An 18,041-nucleotide genomic window follows, 5' to 3' on the forward strand; every position below is an offset into this window, starting at 1 on the left:
GTACAGAAGGCTGACTGCCAGGGATTTCACACAAAGCAATGCACACAGAACAGGATATTTTTTAACACAAGTACATGGTAACACAGACACATAACAGGAATAGGAAATGTTGGGGTAACACACTTTATGTTGTCCACCTTAGTTAGGAAAAATTGAGATCTGAGTGTACTAGGAAATGTTTGGTCCGGAATTAAAACAAGCATTCATGGTCATGAACATTCTTTCCTTTTAAAGCATTATGTATGGTATATATGTGTATGAAAGAACAAATAAAAAGGTTGCTATATAGTGTGTGCAAAATTGGATTTCTAAGTAGATTCTAGAATGTATGTAGTATGGTTCACTACAACCCCATGGGCTGATGAACATATCATATATACAGAAAAATATTTCCAAATATGCAATTTACTTACAGTGAGGGAAAAAAGTTTTTGATCCCTTGCTGATTTTGTACGTTTTCCCACTGACAAAGAAATGATCAGTCTATAATTATAATGCTAGGTTTATTTTAACAGTGAGAGACAGAATAACAACAAAAATATCCAGAAAAAACGCATTTCAAAAAAGTTATAAATTAATTTGCATTATAATGAGTGAAATAAGTATTTGACCCCTTCGCAAAACATGAATTAGTACTTGGAGGCAAAACTCTTGTTGGCAATCACAGAGGTCAGATATTTCTTGTGGTTGGCCACCAAGTTTACACAAATCTCAGGAGGGATTTTGTCCGACTCCACTTTGCAGATCCTCTGCAAGTCATTAAGGTTTTGAGGCTTATGTTTGGAAACTCAAACCTTGAGCTCCCTCCATTTCTTTTCTATGGGATTAAGGTCTGGAAACTGGCTAGGCCACTCCGGGATCTTACTGTGCTTCTTGAGCCACTCCTTTGTTGCCTTGGCCGTGTGTTTTGGGTCATTGCCATGCTGAAATACCCATCCACGACCCATTTTCAATGCCCCGGCTGAGGGAAGAAGGTTCTCACCTAAGATTTGGTGGTACATGGCCCTGCCCATTGTCCCTTTCATGCAGTGAAGTTGTCCTGTCCCCATAAGTAGACAAACACCCCCAAAGCATAATGTTCCCACCTCCATGTATGAAGGTGGGGATGGGGTTTTTGGGGTCATGGGCAGCATTCCTCCTCCTCCAAACAAGTTGAGTTAAGTTGATGCTAAAGAGCTCGATTTTGGTCTCATCTGACTAAACACTTTCACCCAGTTCTCCTCACCCAGTTCTCCTCTGAATCAATTGTTTTCTTGGCGACTATGGTCCCAGCTGCCTTGAGGTCATTGACAAGCTTCTCCTGTGTGGTTCTGAGCTGATTCCTCACTGTTCTCATGATCATTGAGACTCCATGAGAAAAGATCTTGCATGGAGCTCCAGACCGAGGGCGATTGACAGTTTTTTTGGGTTCCTTCCATTTGCGAATAATCGCCCCAACTGTTGTCATCCTCTCACCAAGTTGCTTGGCAATGGTCTTTTAGCCCATTACAGCCTTGTGTAGGTCTACTATCTTGTCCCTGACATCTTTGGACAGATCTTTGGTCTTGGACATAGTGAAGAGATTGGAATCTGATTGCTTCTGTGGAGAGGTGTCTTTTATATAGGTAACAAGCTGAGAGTAGAAGCACTCCCTTGAAGAGAGTGCTTCTACTCTCTGTAAGTTACCTGTGTAGAAGACACCTGGGAGCCAGAAATCTTGCCGATTGATATGGGATCAAATACTTATTTCACTCATTAAAATGATAATCAATTTATAAAACTTTTTTGAAATGTTTTTTTGGATATTTTTTGTTGTTATTCTGTCTGTCACTGTTAAAATAAAACTCCCATTAAAATTATAGAATGATCATTTCTTTGTCAGGGGGCAAACGTACAAAATCAGCAGGGGATCAAATACTTTTTTTCCCCTCACTGTATGAAGCCCTTCTCCAGGATAGAAATGGATGACATTTTTTAGAGCTTTTGGACAAACCATGTTAAAGAATTTTGTACAAAAGTTCAACCAAAAATCTGTGTATGGCCAGCTCTACTTTGTTGCTTTTATTACCCGGAGTCTGCGTGTTTTTTTCCAGAGATTGTTGTCTTAGCAGATTTTTGTTTTTTTTTAACATTTTGCCAAACCTTTTTGTATTTTTACTGCTTAGACCAAGAAGAAGAAGGTAGAAGACCCCCAAAAGCTTGTCCTGAAAACATAACTGTTAGACCTCTTTCATACAGGCGGTAAGGGGTAGTAAAAACAGGCTATGCCACAGTTTTACTGCCCCCCACCACCCACTTAAAGCGGAGTTCCACCTAAAAAACAAAAAAAAAAAAATACATAAAAATACCCCCGGGACAGTCAGGGCTAGTACATTCCACAATGGATAGCCTCTGAACTGTCCCGGGTTGCACTTACCTGCAAGAAGAAATACTTACCTTAAAAAAAGGTATTCTCCAGCGCTGCCATCTCAGGTGTGGGCAGCTTGAAGTCAGCGCGATCCCCTTCTGTGTCCTCTTCGGTCCCACGATGCACTGCGCCGGCCCCGCCGTCACTTCCGGTGCCGCAGCGTCAACCCTGCACAGCTTCTGGGCATACCCAGAAGCTGTTTAGCAAGGTATGACGGCGCCTGCACTGCAACTGACGTCGGAGCCGGTGCAGGCGCATTGATTCCTGGGAGCAATGATGTTCAGCTCCCAGGAATCATTGCAAGCCAGGAAGTGATGAATCGCCGTGGCCGCCGAGGGGAGGAAGAGGAAGGTAGGTAAGTATATTATCTTCTAAACAAGGCAAGTAAAAAAAAAAAAAATTGCGATTATCCATTTGTTTTTTAGGTGACCCGGAGCAAGAAGATGGAACGAACTTTCATTTTCGGGTGGAACTCCGCTTTAAGATAACAAAGAGCTGGAGGGAAAATTTAATATGGCTTGTCAAGGTGGCAACACCTGTCAAACTCTCCCATTCAAACCAATATGGCTGCACCACATCTGTGAGTCAAGTGCTTACTTTGCGGCAATTAAAAATTTTCATTCAGCATATAAAAAGGAAAAAAAGGTAACACCTTGAAGCTACTGCTTTGCTGCCTCTGAAAAGTGATCTAAGTGATATAAAACTCTGGTCCGACCGCATCTGGAGTATTCTGTCCAGTTCTGGTCGCCAGTCCTCAGGAGGGATGTGTTGGAGCTGGAGAGAGTCCAGAGAAGGGCAACTAAACTAATTGGGGGATTGGAGGACCTTGACTATGAAGAGCGTCTACAATCGCTCGATTTATTCTCCCTGGAGAAGAGACGTCTGAGGGGGGACATGATAGCAATTTATAAATATCTTAATGGGGATCCCAGCTTAGAAAAAAAGCTGTTCATTCGAAGGGATTGCATGAGGATTCGAGGGCATACAATGCGATTAGAGGAGAAGCGTTTTAACCACAGGCAACGTGGGGGGTTCTTTACTGTTAGGGCTACAAGATTGTGGAATTCTCTACCACAAGAGGTGGTTTCTGCGGGTAGTATGGTGGCTTTCAAAAGACTCTTAGACTTACATCTCAAGGATCAGAACATTCAGGGGTATGTGAGATGAGTAGAGCCACACACACCTACACAGGTTGAACTGGATGGACTATTGTCTTTATTCAACCTCACCTACTATGTAACTATGTAACTATGTACAGCAGATCACTTTCTAGAGAGTAGATAAGTGTGTTGCAGTGTAAGCTTAGCCTTAGTACAACAAATAAAATCCCAGACAGTACTCTTGTGTTGAAAAGAAACCATAAATGTTATTTTTTAGTTTATTGGACAGTACTATATTATAGGTACTCTTTAGTCTATGCTTTTTAGTTTTGCATCAAGTGGCGAGGTGTTAGAACCCCGGTCTTTTTTGCCATCTGTGTCTCTGCTGGGGAGATTGGCCCTTTCTGTTTGTCTTGCTGATAATTATCACTGAAAGAAAAGGTGATGGGAAGTTAGGAAAAACAGGAAGTGAGTTAGAATCTTTTAAGGGGACACCTTTTCCAGTGACAACTGTCTAACAGATTTCCCCCAACTTCACAGGGAAGAAGTGAAGGAAAATCTCCCCAAATGGACACAGCAACAAAACATAAATTGACAGGGTGTTTTTTTCTTTTTTTGTTAGGTTTTTGCTATACACAGACATTAAACATGGGACTGTCTAAGTGCAGTGTGTCAATCCCAGAGTTTTAGTGCGTCCATGAGCTATAGCCCCTCTGCCTGCAGCACCCTGTCAAAGTCCAGGCAGGCTGAGGCTGGACAGGTCTGGAGGCCGTACCGAGTGGTACTGAGCATTCCAGACATTCATCTCTGAGTGCACAAAGCCCTAAACACAGGTTCCACTCGGTACAACATTCAGCCCTGTCCAGCTGCAGCCTGCAAATGACTTTAAACAGGGGAGAGGGGCTGGACGCTGCACCAGTCCCTCCGGGACGCACAAAGATTAGCACCAGAAAAGTGCGTTTCCCGCACCACACAGGACCGCGCTTGCCTTTGTCAGACGGACGCGGGTGCTATTAATTGGTAATGGCCCCCCAAACTCATCTAACAAACACAGCACATTTGCAGCCACCAAACTGCATGTTACATCAGTACCATACGGTTTGTTGCGGTGTGATTTTTAAAAGTTGCTCCTGACATACTTTTTGTGCAATCTTGTGCGTTTTTCAGCCTATTGACATGAATGGGCTGTCAAAAATGGAGCACAAATATGAACCATCCCTGAAACTCTGGAAGGATGCACTGCATCTAGATGGCCTCATGTGAAAGGGGCCTAACATAATACCTGAAGATTTGATTCTTCAGGGAAGCCTATCACGCCACCAACTAATCTTTTACCACTTCCATCATCTTATTCCCCACAGTTACAGCCCTTTGTACCACCTGCCCCACTCTATTAGATTGTAAGCTCTTCTGAGCAGGGTCCTCTTAATCCTCTTGTATTTTGTTGTATTGTCTCCCTTTTATATTGTAAAGTGCTGCATAAACTGTTGGCGCTATATAAATCCTGTATAATAATAATAATAATAATACCATAGCTTAATTATTTGTAGATCCTAAAACAGGAAATCAAACTACATTACCGCTGACAGACAGCAACTTATGTCATTTCTTTATTGTGCCCATAATTAGTTGGACTATAGCCTTCCAATCCAAAATGCAAATCCACTTATATACCTGGACACCAAGAAAGATGCACAAGTACCATGGCGGCACATCCGTCACCGCGTATGCTAGTTTGTTCCGCTCATTATAGTCAGGACGGATCTTCTTGCTCCCCTTCTCCCCGGGATCTTTAGTGTTATAGGAGGACATGATGTTGTAGTGGTTGACATCCTCAATCTGCCAAAAAGATCAGAACTTTGGTTAGAGGTCAGAAGTCTTCTCCCGAATGGTTGATAATTAGTACATTTTATCTTTCGGTCAACAGAATTCCAGACCAATAAAAGAATGAGTTCATGATACTCTGCAGATTAGATCATTGAAACAGATATTGCACCAGTTATTTCTGTGGCCATGAATCACGACTGCCAGCTCTGGGTTCAGTTCCGTGCAATATGCATCTTTAAAACCATTTTATTGCTTGGTAAAATAAAGTCTAAATGGGAGTGCCAAAAACTTTTGTTTTCATTTTCTATCTTAGGGAAAATTCCCCTCACTTTCTGCCACAAACGCTCAACCGGAAGTAAAAGAAAATCTCTCCAGCTTTCCCCCTAGTCTTGCACAGTTGTACAGTCTCCTCTCCTTTACTGAAATTGCTTATTCTGATTTCACTGCCCACTGAACTTCTCATAGTGTGCATTAGAAGCTGCAACAAGTCATAAAGAGTCCACCTCATTTCCTGGAGGACATCCAGCATAATTTAGCTCTTTCCTGCCCAGCCCTTCTGTCCCTGGCCTGCTCTTTCATTCACTGGACTTTCAAATACGGAGGCGCAGCATCACATGTGGGCATGGACGCCAAAACTGACAAACGACACCATTTTATTTTACTGACAAAAATCATAAAATTTACTGACAGAGCCACATTTTTTACTGACACTTCAAAAAAGAACATAACATTACCTTTTTAAGTGCAAACATTACCTTTTTAAGTGCAAATATCAATATTTAAACTACAAACACGTAGCTAGTGCTTTTAGCAATGTGTTTAAGGTATACCAAAAGGGGAAATAAAATTTCTAACTCACTATATAGTTCCCCCTTACATCAAAGTCTGCAGAATTCCCCCTTACAGTGCAAGGGGGAACTCTGTGGACCCTGACGTAAAGGAGAAGGCTGCGGACCATGCTGCAGGGGGAAATGCTGTGGACTCTGGTGTAAAGGGGATCTCTATGTGGCCTGGCTGGAGTAATGATACCTTGACCTCATAATTTACTTTACATTAAATCAATCAATGTGAGAATTTAGGGCAGTCTAAAGCCCTGATGTGGAATGAGCAAGGCTTAAGCCGGCCATGCTTGGATCAAAAAGGCTGGTTCAGCAGGAACTGGCTAAATTTTGATCCATGTATGAGCAGGCTGATTGTACCCAAGTTATTCCATCGTTGTACTTGGGTGCAACCAGCCTGTCGGATTTTTAGCATGCGATTACTGCCAGCCAGTGGCGTAGCGTGGGGGGTGCAGGGGGGGCGGGCTGCACCGGGCGCAACATCTGGGGGGGGAGCATCCGCAGTGTCACTCTGTCTGTCTGACTATGACATACACAGTTCACACACTGTCTGTGGCTGCCTCCATCTTTAGGCTGGGAGATGTCCAGCGCGGCCGCCCTATGGCTGAAAATGGCGGGTCGGGGTGGGGAGGGGCTGGACTGTGCCTCACCTTTCCTTTGGTGTAGGGTGGGGTGGCGTTGCAAACCAAGCCCTGCCTATGCCGCCTCTCCTCACTGCTAAGTCAGTTTAGCAGTGAGTGAGTCAGCAGCCTGGCGCTGTCACAGAGTGGGTTTTTTTTTTTTAATCACCTGATTAGAGCCAGAGGCTCTAATAGGCTTCAAAAAAGGGTGGACCCGGGGCGCAGAGCATTGAAAGGGGGCACGCTGGTCATTCTGCATTGAAAGGGGGCACGCTGGTCATTCTGCATTGAAAGGGGGCGCGCTGGTCATTCTGCATTGAAAGGGGGCGCGCTGGTCATTCTGCATTGAAAGGGGGCGCGCTGGTCTCTCTGCATTGAATGGGGGCAAGCTGGTCACTCTGCATTGAAAGGGGGCAAGCTGGTCTCTCTGCATTGAAAGGTTGCAAGCTGGTCTCTCTGCATTGAAAGGTTGCAAGCTGGTCTCTCTGCATTGAAAGGTTGCAAGCTGGTCTCTCTGCATTGAAAGGGGGCACGCTGGTCATTCTGCATTGAAAGGGGGCACGCTGGTCTCTCTGCATTGAAAGGGGGCACGCTGGTCTCTCTGCATTGAAAGGGGGCACGCTGGTCATTCTGCATTGAAACGGGGCGTGCTGGTCTCTCTGCATTGAAAGGGGGCACGCTGGTCATTCAAACTTGTATTTAGATGCATTTTACTTTAATTACATCAGTATTTTCATAACAAACAATACATGTGCTTAGGGGGTAAGGGTTTCTTTAACTAATCTAGTGGAAGAGACTCGAGTGCTAAAATCCCGTGGGTTAGGGGGCGCAAATTACTTGCCTTGCCCCGGGTGCTGACAACCCACACTACGCCACTGCTGCCAGCGGCTATAGCTGCTAGCAGTAATCATTGTGTTCTGACAGCCGTTAAGGCTCCCTGCCATTCCAGGCAGAACCCCCACCCACGGTGGAAGGAAAGAAAATCAAATCATCTATGGGCTGCCTTAGGCAGACTGGTTGGGAAGGGGCCAGAATGATTGGATAAAAATTCTCCTGCACCTGCAGCATCCAGTCCACCCCAGTGTGGCTGATTCTCAGTACAGTTCAAAGTTCAGCCAAAACCTTTCAACGTTCCATAAAATGTTAATGAGCTCTGAATCAACAGCTTCTGTTTTTAAATGGCGATGTTCAATTCTTTCCTCAAACATCTAACACAGGTTTGATACAAAAAAAAAAAAAAAAAGGTTGTTGATAAAAAGAAAAATCTTCTGGCCCTGGGGGAAATCCTCTGTAGCAAAATGAAACCAGTTTTTACCTTATTAACTACCATACAGAATGAATGACAGGCCATAGGAACGTATGATGGGGCGGGGTAGAGGATGCTGAATATTGACCACAGAATCAGGGTGAAGGATGCTAAATATTGACCATAGATATTGACCACAGAAACAGAAATAAAAGGATCAGCATGGCAGCCATGGTTGAAGGAAGGTAAATTGCATAAATTACGGCCTGCCTAAGACTAAACTGACTATATGGAGAGACTATGAAGGCTCCCACTGCTCTCCTCTAAAAATACTATTTGGCTGGCTCGAATGGTGATCAAGAAGCTTTTGTACGTTGAATCACTGACCCAAACAATTTTGTAATTAAGAAGCCTTAATTTCATTCTGGTTTTTGTAAGTGACTCAGATAGTACAGAAGCTAGGGACAGTCAGGTAAATAGCCTTTTCAGAAAGGGGTCATCAGACCTCTTCATTTCCTTCAGTACAGGCTTTTGTTAAAGCAGATTTCCACCATTTTTGGGTTTATTAAAAGTCAGCAGCTAAAATAAGTGTACCTGTTGACTTTTAGGCCCCTTTCACAATTGTACGACTTGTCCTGTGATTTGGGACTGCAAAGTCGCAATCTTCTGGGGCCTCTGATGTGTCCCAGAAGATTGCAGGGAGGGATGGGGAAAGGAGAACTTCCCCTCGAGCCACCTAGGCGGCAGAAGTGGGAGCGGGTACCTCTCAAATCTAGGTAACCGCTCCCCCCCCCCCCCCCAAAAAAAAAAACAAAAAACAGGCATGCCAAATGTGGCATGTCAGGGGGTCAGGAGGCCTTAAAGTGGAAGTTCCACTTTTGGGTGGAATAGAGATGGAGAGAAAAACTCTGCAACTGCTCTCTGTAGCCGCTGCATTGTGGTGCTGAACTGGTTAACAGCAAGACGAGGGAGCTGCTGAGCAGAGAGAGTTCAATAGACTGAGCCAGGCAGCACTGCACTGTGGAAACTGTAGTCCAGAGGATGGAGACTATTCTCATCAAAAACTTCATTTCCCAGAGGGAAATTGCCAGGTGGCGGCGAAAGAGAATTTTCGCAAGCTGTGCAGGACATCGCTTCCTCTTGCTGTGAAGGAGACTAGAGTGTGCACATTGCTGTCCAATGTGCACAATTAATGCTGCATATCTATGGCCTTGCCGGGATCCGGAGTAGTGAGCTTTGGAGTGCTGACAGCCAAAGTCACCTGGGGGCAGAGTAGAGAGTGGATTAAGCGTTGTGTATGACCAGAGGGTGAGCGGCAATATTGCTGGGACTGGTGAGCTGTTGCTGTGGGGATTTACTATCTGCTGCTAGAGAGACTGAGCCCTTTAGGAACTGAGCATACAGCCATCTAGTAATCCTTATTACTGCCTGCAGGCTTGACTGGGATTATTCTCATGTGCATTATTGGTACAACTGGGCCCCAATGCTAGCTGATTAAAGAGTACTAAAGACTGTCCCTTTATAGCTACTTCCCAGACACCTTCACCTATCGCTTATGCCCCATACACACGTGCAGATTATCTGCAGACTTTTGTCTGCAGACTTACCAAAACCATATAATATGAGGTCAAACCTAAACACTTTCAATTTGTATGCAATCTGGCAGGCCCTTGCACTACATAGAAAAGGTAAGTCTGCAGACAAAAGTCTGCAGATAATCTGCACGTGTGTATGGGGCATTATGCTAAAAAAGGTACCTCTCAGAGGACATTGCACCATTTCCTAATCATTCTCCAAGAGTGCACTCTAGACTCTAGTTATAGTATTATTCACATTGCAGTTATTGCTTATATGCACTTTTTTTGCTAACTTTGCTAATTTATGAGGTAATCCCAGTCTAGTGATACAGAACTCTATTGTAAATTACCTTGGCATAGTGATTATACAGTCCATCGAACTGTCTGAACCTCCCTACTGTGTGTTCATTTATGCTCAAACCACCATTTATTCGAAAGCCTGGTACACCTGATTAGATTATCAGATGAATATTCGTCCCTTTTTTGTTGCATGCTAGTCTCATATCGAAAGTGAAAAGGTTACTCAACATATGTCAATTTTTATATGACAGAACACAACTTCAGAAGTGATGTAATGTGCTGTATTGTTTTGTTATGTATTCTTTAGTTTGTGAGCATGCGTAGTCTTGCTCTAACAACTTTTTCACAAAAAACGGTACTAATTAAAGCAAAAATCAGTTATCGTTATGTTCACATACGATAAAAATGTTATACGCTGCACCTTCAGATTTTGTTGTCCAAAAAGTCAGAATCGACTGTCGAAACCACTATACTAAAGATCAGAAAATCGTCAGATCGTTCGTATCATGTGTACGGGCCTTTACCCATACCAATCCATTGATTTCATTTACCACTAAACCGCTATTACTACTACTTAGTATTACTACTACACATGCTATTTCAGAGCCATGTTAAAAAGGTATCTACACTTGTGTGCCTATAACTGCTTACAGTAACTATCATTCAACCAGATGAGGTTGTTCTTGGAGTGAAGGCGCAGAACAGAGAACCCAAATTTCCAAGCGGCTCCTGAGGGGGTAGTGCTACACAAAGTGCTACAAAAACGATGCAGCACGCTAGTCCATTTTTCCAGTAATTTCATTGCAGCAACACAAAATGGTACTTCGTAGTTTGTATGGCCCCCACGTGCTTGTATGCATGCCTGACAATGTCAGGGCATGCTCCTAATGAGACGACAAATGGTGTTCTGGGATATTTCTTCCCTGATCTGGACCAGAGCATCACTGAGCTGAGGTGCAACCTGGCAGCGTGGGATGGATCGTAACAATGTCCCAGAGGTGTTCTATTGGATTTAGGTCAGGCGAGCGTGGGGGCCATTCAATGGTATAAATTCCTTCAATCTCTAGGAACTGGTTGCATACTCTCGTCACATGAGGCCGAGCATTGTCATGCACCAGGAGAAACCCAGGACCCATTGCACCAGTGCAGGGTCAGATAATGGGTCCAATGAGTTCATCCTAATGTCTAATGGCAGTCAGGGTGCCATTCTCTAGCCTGTAGGGGTCTATGCGTCCCTCCATGGATATGCCTCCCCAGACCATCACTGACCCACCACCTAACCGGACAGGCAGCATAATGTTCTCCACGGCTTCTCCAGACCCTTTGACGTCTGTCACGTGTGCTCAGGCTGAACCTGCTCTCATCTGTGAAAAGCACAGGGTGCCAGTGGCGGACCTGCCAATTCTGGTGATCAATGGCAAATGTCAATTGATCTTCACAGTGAGCACAGGGCCCACTAAAGGACGTCAGGCCCCCAGGCTATCCTCATGAAGTCTGTTTCTGATAGTTTGGTCAGAGACATCCACATCAGTGGCCTGCTGAAGGTCGCATTGTAGGGCTCTGGCAGTGCTCATCCTGTTACTCCTTGCAGAAATGAACACCAAAGCAGCTGAAACTGATTAACAACCCCTTCTGCTACTAAACTGAACAGATCAATATCCTAGGGTTTAATTGGCTTGATTCCATACTCTGATTAGTAAGCACTTGCAGTTCCTGTGTGGACTGCGATTTTAGTTTTATGGGTTCAATTAGTGGCGGCCCACCTATCATAATCTTGCGCCCAACCCCAAATCTACATGCAGGGTGCTGGACGCATGCATTCAAATGGGGGTTCTTTTTTTTTTCCTCTTTAGGAAGCACATGATTAGAGCCGGAAAATGTTGGGCATGGGGCGCAGAGCACTGCGTTCAAAGCCCACCCAGTTTTGTGACATTAGAAATATTTACCTTGCTAATGTCTTGCTGTTTCTCCTCAAGGCCAATCAGGAAGCGGGTCCTGAGTCCTGATTGCCTAGGAGTCCTAAGACCCGATTGGCTGCGAGGAGAAGCGACCGCTGGGACTCGGGAGGAGATTCAGGGGGAGAAACCGCCACCTGGGTTTAATACTGCTTTAATGTTCCCAAAGACTTCAGAAATTGTTGGTTCTTGTTGCCTAAGAACTGTTCTAATGATTCTGGGTTAATTTCCAAATAATTCTGGGTTGGTCTGCACAAATCAATGCAGATTCAATGCTAGGGCAGATAGAAAACAATTATTTTCTACGGAGGAGATTTAGGCCCCTTTCACACGGGCGATCGGCTCCGATCCACCTGTCAGTTTTTCAGGCGGACCTGATCGGATGCTCCATGCATCCCTATGGGGCAGCAGATGTCAGCGGTGATATGTCCGCTGACACCCGCTGCTTTCCAATCCGATCCTGTCCGTGGAAACCCTATTTTCCATCCGTCTGGAGTATTGGATCGGATGGGAACGGACAGGCGGTCCGTTCTCATCCGATCTCCCCATAGAGGACAGCAGGGATCTGACAGCTCCGTCTCTGCACACAGAGCGGAGACGGAGCTGTCATCCGCCTGCTCAGCGGGGGATCGGCGGAGCTAACGCCCCGCTGAGCAGAACGGACTCCGTCGCTGTGTGAAAGGGGCTTTACTAAAACTGGTGGGCAGAGAATCTGTGCGGCTCTGCATAATATCCAGCCAGATTCCAGGTTTTATTGATGGTTACTATGCACAGCTGCACCAGATCCTGTGTCCACCAGTTTTAGTAAATCTTCCCCTCGGTTTCCTTTTCACACCAGAATGCTGTAATGCGGTGCGGTGCACTGCATGCTACTGAGCGGTGGTGCATAGATTTGAATACTGTACAGTATCATTTTGTAAAAAAATATAACAGTGCCCCTATACAATGCACACCGGCCCGCAGTGATTTAGCAGTTGGACTGGTGAGAACGGGCCCCCGTTCACACCGGTGCGACTTGTCATGTCATCTGACGGATCAAAGTCGCATGACAAGGTCGCACCCTATTTCTTACTATTGAACCATTCAAATTGTTGCGATTTCGACTTGCGCTGATTTTGAAAAAGTTTGTGCACTATTTTTGACAATTTCAGGTGCAACTTGCATTGACATCTGTGCATGAAGGCCCACAGATGTCAGCAAGTCGCACTAAAGTAGTGTGATATAAAAGCTGCATTTGGTGTGAACCAGGGCTAAGGCCGGCCATAGGTGAATTACTTTTTTTTGATCAACCAAGAGCTAATTAAAAAACAAAACAAAAAAAACAAACAAACACAAATGGATTCTCCCATCCACACCATTGAGGTGAATAGAGGAATCCTCCCTGCTGAGTTATTGTATTCGCTGTCAGAATACACTGATAAGTGCTGCATGCGCTGATTGAATGAAAATTTTCCAACATTCCTGTTCTAGAAAAGCCAATCATTGGATTTATCTCTCTTAAGCAGCAACAGCCATAACTTGATCAAAATTTGGCCAGTCCTTGCTGAACTGGCCGTATGGCGATCGATCTACGGTCAGATTAATGTCAATACAGAATTTGCAGAAAACACGTATAGCATGTATAAAAAAGATGTACACTTACCCATTTTTATTCTGGTCCAGTCTGGTCACATAATCCTGCAGCTTTGGCTTCCCTGTGTCAATGTGCGGCTGCTGCAGGGGAGAGGAGGGAGCCTGTGAGTGACGCCACATCTCCTAGAACTTGCAGCCATTGTTGAGCGCTGCCTTAGGCATAGCCGCAGGATCACATGACCATTTCAGAACAGATTAAAAATAGGTAAGTACACAGATCTTTTTTTTATTTTTATACAGGGTAGGCAGGATAGGTAAAAGGAGGGGGGATGCAACATTTTTAAGAATAGATATAGTTAGTCTTTGCGTTCGTTTTCCTTATATTTTTTCTACATTCTTATATTTTGTTGGCTGCCATTACCACTTCTGGGCCACTCTATAGCACAGGGATCCTCAAACTACAGCCCATGAGGCATTGTAAAACTCTGATATTTACAGACATAATGGGAATTGTAGTTCATAAACAACTGAACGGCCATTGTTTGAAGACCCCTGCTAAAGCAGATTTACTGCTACAGGGTGGCCCTTCTGTGCAGAATCAAATATATATATATATATATATATATGATTCTGCACTTCCACCTAGGGGGCGCAGAAGCCGATCTGGGGTTGCCAGGCACTGGATGTCCGCCAGCACCCGCCAATCTTCGGTAAATCACACAGAAAGGAGGTCTGGCTATGTAAACAAGGCAGATCTCCATTCTGACAGGGGATAAAATTCATCACTTCCCCAAGCAAAAGCAGCACATAGCGTACACAAAAACACTGGCTGGGCACACAATTAATCCTTTGATCACCCTAGATGTTAACTCTTTCCCAGCCAGTATTAGTACAGTGACAGTGCATATTTTTAGCACTGATTACTGTATTAGTGTCACAGGTTCCCACAAAGTGTCAGATTATCCGCCGCAATATTGCAGTCCCACTATAAGTCACTGATCACCGCCATTACTAGCATAATAAAAAAAATAAAAAATTTCTATAAATATATCCCATCGCTTGTAGATGGTATAACGTTCACGTAAAACAATCAATGTACGCTTATTGGGATTTCTTTTACCAAAATATGTAGCAAAATACATATTGGCCTACATTGATGAAGAAATTAGATTTTTTAAGATTTTTTTCCTGGGATATGTTTAAAAGCAGAAAGGAAACTTTTTTTTTTTCCAAAATTGGCGGTCTTTTTTTAGTGGAAAAAATTAAAAAACGCTGTGGTGATCAAATACCATCAAAAGAAAGCTCTATTTATAAGAAAAAATTAAATAAAATTACATACTTTTTTTTTTTTTTGGGAAATGCAGCGTTGTATTGCAAAAAGTGGCCAGGTCCTAAAGGTGGGGGGGGGGGGGGGGTTGGGGGTGAAATCTTCTGGAGGTCAAGTGGTTAATTTATTTTCCAAGGATCTTTTTTTCTATTCTTATTATGACAATGGACATAAGACGTTTCTATTCCTATTGTTGTGTATTTAATATTATGGTTACTGTACCCTTTGTATTTTGTACTCGTCTATTAGATCCTACTTACGTATTCTTCTAATTATCTTTCTGTAATTATTTTGATAACCTAATAAAAATGTTTCAAAACAAGTATACCATGCCCAAAAAAGAAAAAGTGCAACATAAAAACGCTTCCAAACGCTCAACATCATCTACTATAATAAGTGAGAAGTTCTGACCTCAAATGTGGGGTTGTCCAGACCTTCAATGTCTTTCTCCATCTCTCTGCAGGTGATAGTGTGGTCTTCTGGTGAACTGCTGATCTCTTCGCTCATTGATAGGTGAACCCCTCCCAAGATTAATCCCTTCTGTCTTCAGATCAGGACTGCCTTCTATTACTCAACACCAGTCAATGAGTAACTGAACAAGGAAACTATTTGTGAATGTTAGGGATGAGCTCCTCAGCCTGCGGGATGTTACACTCCATGCATCGCAGAGACATACGTTGTTGTCAATTCCTTTAACACCCTGATCTTTTCCCTGTTACAGAATAACTCTGCAGAGACTCTCTTGTTAAAAAGAAATATAACATTTCCTCCTGCTCCTGGGGATTTTTTTTCCCCCTGTACGCTGCTTGCGGCACAGTGCCTAATCCACTCTCAATATCTGATGACCATACAATATACAATCTGATTGTGCAGTCTTCTTTAGATCTACCAACAACTATGTCATGTTGGACCATGGCCATTTGAATAGAGACTGAATGTCTTATTAAAGCGGAGTTCCACCCTAAAATTAAACTTATCTCCATCTTCTCGCTCCGGGTCACCTGAAAAACGAATGGATAGTCGCAATTTTTTTTTTACTTACCTCGTTTAGAAGAAAATATACTTACCTTACTTCCTCTTCCCTCGGCGATTCGTCACTTCCTGGCTTTGCAATGACTCCTGGGAGCTGAACGTCATCGCTCCCAGGAATCAATGCGCCTGCACCGGCCCCGACGTCAGTTCCGGTGCAGGCGCCGTCATACCTTGCTAAACAGCTTCTGGGCATGCCCAGAAGCTGTGCAGGGATGATGCTGCGGCACCGGAAGTGACGGCGGGGCCGGTGCAGTGCATCGTGGGACCGAAGAAGACGGAAGAGGACACAGAAGAGGATCGCGCTGGCTTCAAGCTGCCCACACCTGAGATGGCAGCGCTGGACGATACATTTTCAAGGTAAGTATTTCTTCTTGCAGGTAAGTGCAAACCGGGACAGATCAGAGGCTATCCATTGTGGAATGCACTAGCCCTGACTGTCCCGGGGGTATTTTTATAAAAAAAAAAATAAAACTCAGCTTTAATGTATGTGTTAATTTTACAGTTTTGGTCATTTTGAGACTGTACAATTACATTGTAGTGTGTAGGGCCACCCTTGGGCTTCCCATACACTATACCAGGGGTCTTCAATCTATGGCCCTCCAGTTGTTCAGGAACTACAATTCCCATCATGCCTAGTCATATCTGTGAATGTCAGAGTTTTACAATGCCTCATGGGATGTGTAGTTCCGCAACAGTTGGAGGTTGTTGGATCTCTGCACTATACAATCTGATAGTACATTCTAGTTTGTATTATTATATAGTTTTGGTAAATCTAAAGACAGACCTAAACAATCCATTACTATCCAGTCGGGTGGGCCCTTGCGCTACATGGTTGTTGGTAGATCTAAAAGAAGATTGTACAATCAGGCTGTATAGTGTATGAGCAGCTCAAGAGAAAAGGAGCTGGAACAATGTACCTACCGTGTGCTGTAGTTTCTTCCTCCAACCCCTATATCACTACAGGACCCAGCAGTAATAAGATTGGAGGAGAAAACCACACCATGCGGCAAGGAACACAGGCACCTAACTCTCCTGGAAGTGTGGAATCCGAAAGCTTCTGAAGGAAGCTGCAGTGCAGGAATGAAGTGGAGGAAGAAAATTGGGGCTGTTGGAATGGTGAGAATGAAATCTCTGGTACGGGGGCCAGTTACCATTTTTTTTTTTTTTTGGCTAATGATATAAGGAAATTTGTACGAAGATAACTCCTTTTAAAGTTCAAGCTGCCTGGCTGTCATTCTGACATAGCAACTTTGAAGCGATTGTAAAAGGAAAGGAAATTAAAATAAATAAAACAAACATCTCTATATTTACCTGCTCTGTGCAATAAAAAAGCACAGAGCGGCCCAAAACCTCCTTTCCCGCTACTTCATTTCGGGAGTTGATTGACATTGGCTCCCGCTACTAGCTCATTTTGAAACACCTTAGAATGAAGCTGTCTTAGTGGTGCCCGCATACTGCTGAGACGGCTGACATCTTCCCGGGTGTTACTTCAGGGTTCGCAGGTTGGGTGTGGCTGGAGCCGCCTGTTTGCAGCACGGGCTCTGAAGGCCTGGTATGGTAAACCGGACCTTCAGAGCGCATGTGCCAATGACTTAATCGGCTGCATGCACTCAAAATATCTCCTAAACTATGCAAGTGTAGAAAATATTCACACAGTACCTACAGGTAAGCCTTATTATAGTGAAAAAAGAGGGTTTACTTCTTCTTTAAGGTAAAAAAAAAACCTTGAGCGCCGGTTCACACATATGCGATGTGGGAACCCTGCAAATCCACTGTGGGTTCCCGCATCGCATTCGACTCACAGACAGTTCACACTGCCATATGCGAATCGCTAGGGGTGTCAATACAGAGTTAACGACACCCCCAGATCAGTTCACATATTGCAGTGCGAACTGTCAGTTAGGACATGAATCAAATCATATAGGTGTGACCACCCATGCGATCTGATTCTGGTGCGGACCAAAAAAGGATCCTGTGCGACTTTGGTCCGAATGGGATGCAAATTCAGCCATACAATCTGTGGGGCTGAATTTGCAACGCACAGACATTGCTTGTGGTTTGCATAGCAGTGCGAATCGCATGCAATGTCTGACATCGCATATGTGTGAACCCGGGCTTTAGAACCACTTTAACCATTTTTACCCCCTTCCTGTCCAGGCAAATTTTCAGCTTTTAATGCTGTCGCACTTTGAATGACAGTTGCGCGGTCATGCAACCTTGTAGCCAAACAAAATATTTTGCATTTTTTTCACACAAATAG

At 44.0% G+C, this 18,041-nt stretch overlaps 1 protein-coding gene across 1 annotated transcript in view; it reads right to left on the bottom strand.

Annotated features, from left to right (window-relative positions):
• Window positions 1–15,286, bottom strand: part of LOC309553952 (solute carrier family 23 member 1-like) — a 77,320-nt gene extending 62,034 nt beyond the window's left edge. Inside the window, exons 1-2 of the mRNA XM_082255460.1 lie at window positions 15,161–15,286; window positions 5,161–5,325 (exon numbers count right to left, since the gene is read on the bottom strand). Of these exons, the coding sequence (XP_082111586.1) occupies window positions 5,161–5,325; window positions 15,161–15,256 (261 nt within the window). The 5' untranslated portion in view covers window positions 15,257–15,286. The remainder of the gene's footprint in view (window positions 1–5,160; window positions 5,326–15,160) is intronic.
• Window positions 15,287–18,041: the final 2,755 nt, after the last annotated feature.

This window comes from Pelophylax lessonae, assembly GCF_965119305.1.
Source record: "Pelophylax lessonae genome assembly, chromosome: 4".
NCBI lineage: Eukaryota > Metazoa > Chordata > Amphibia > Anura > Ranidae > Pelophylax > Pelophylax lessonae.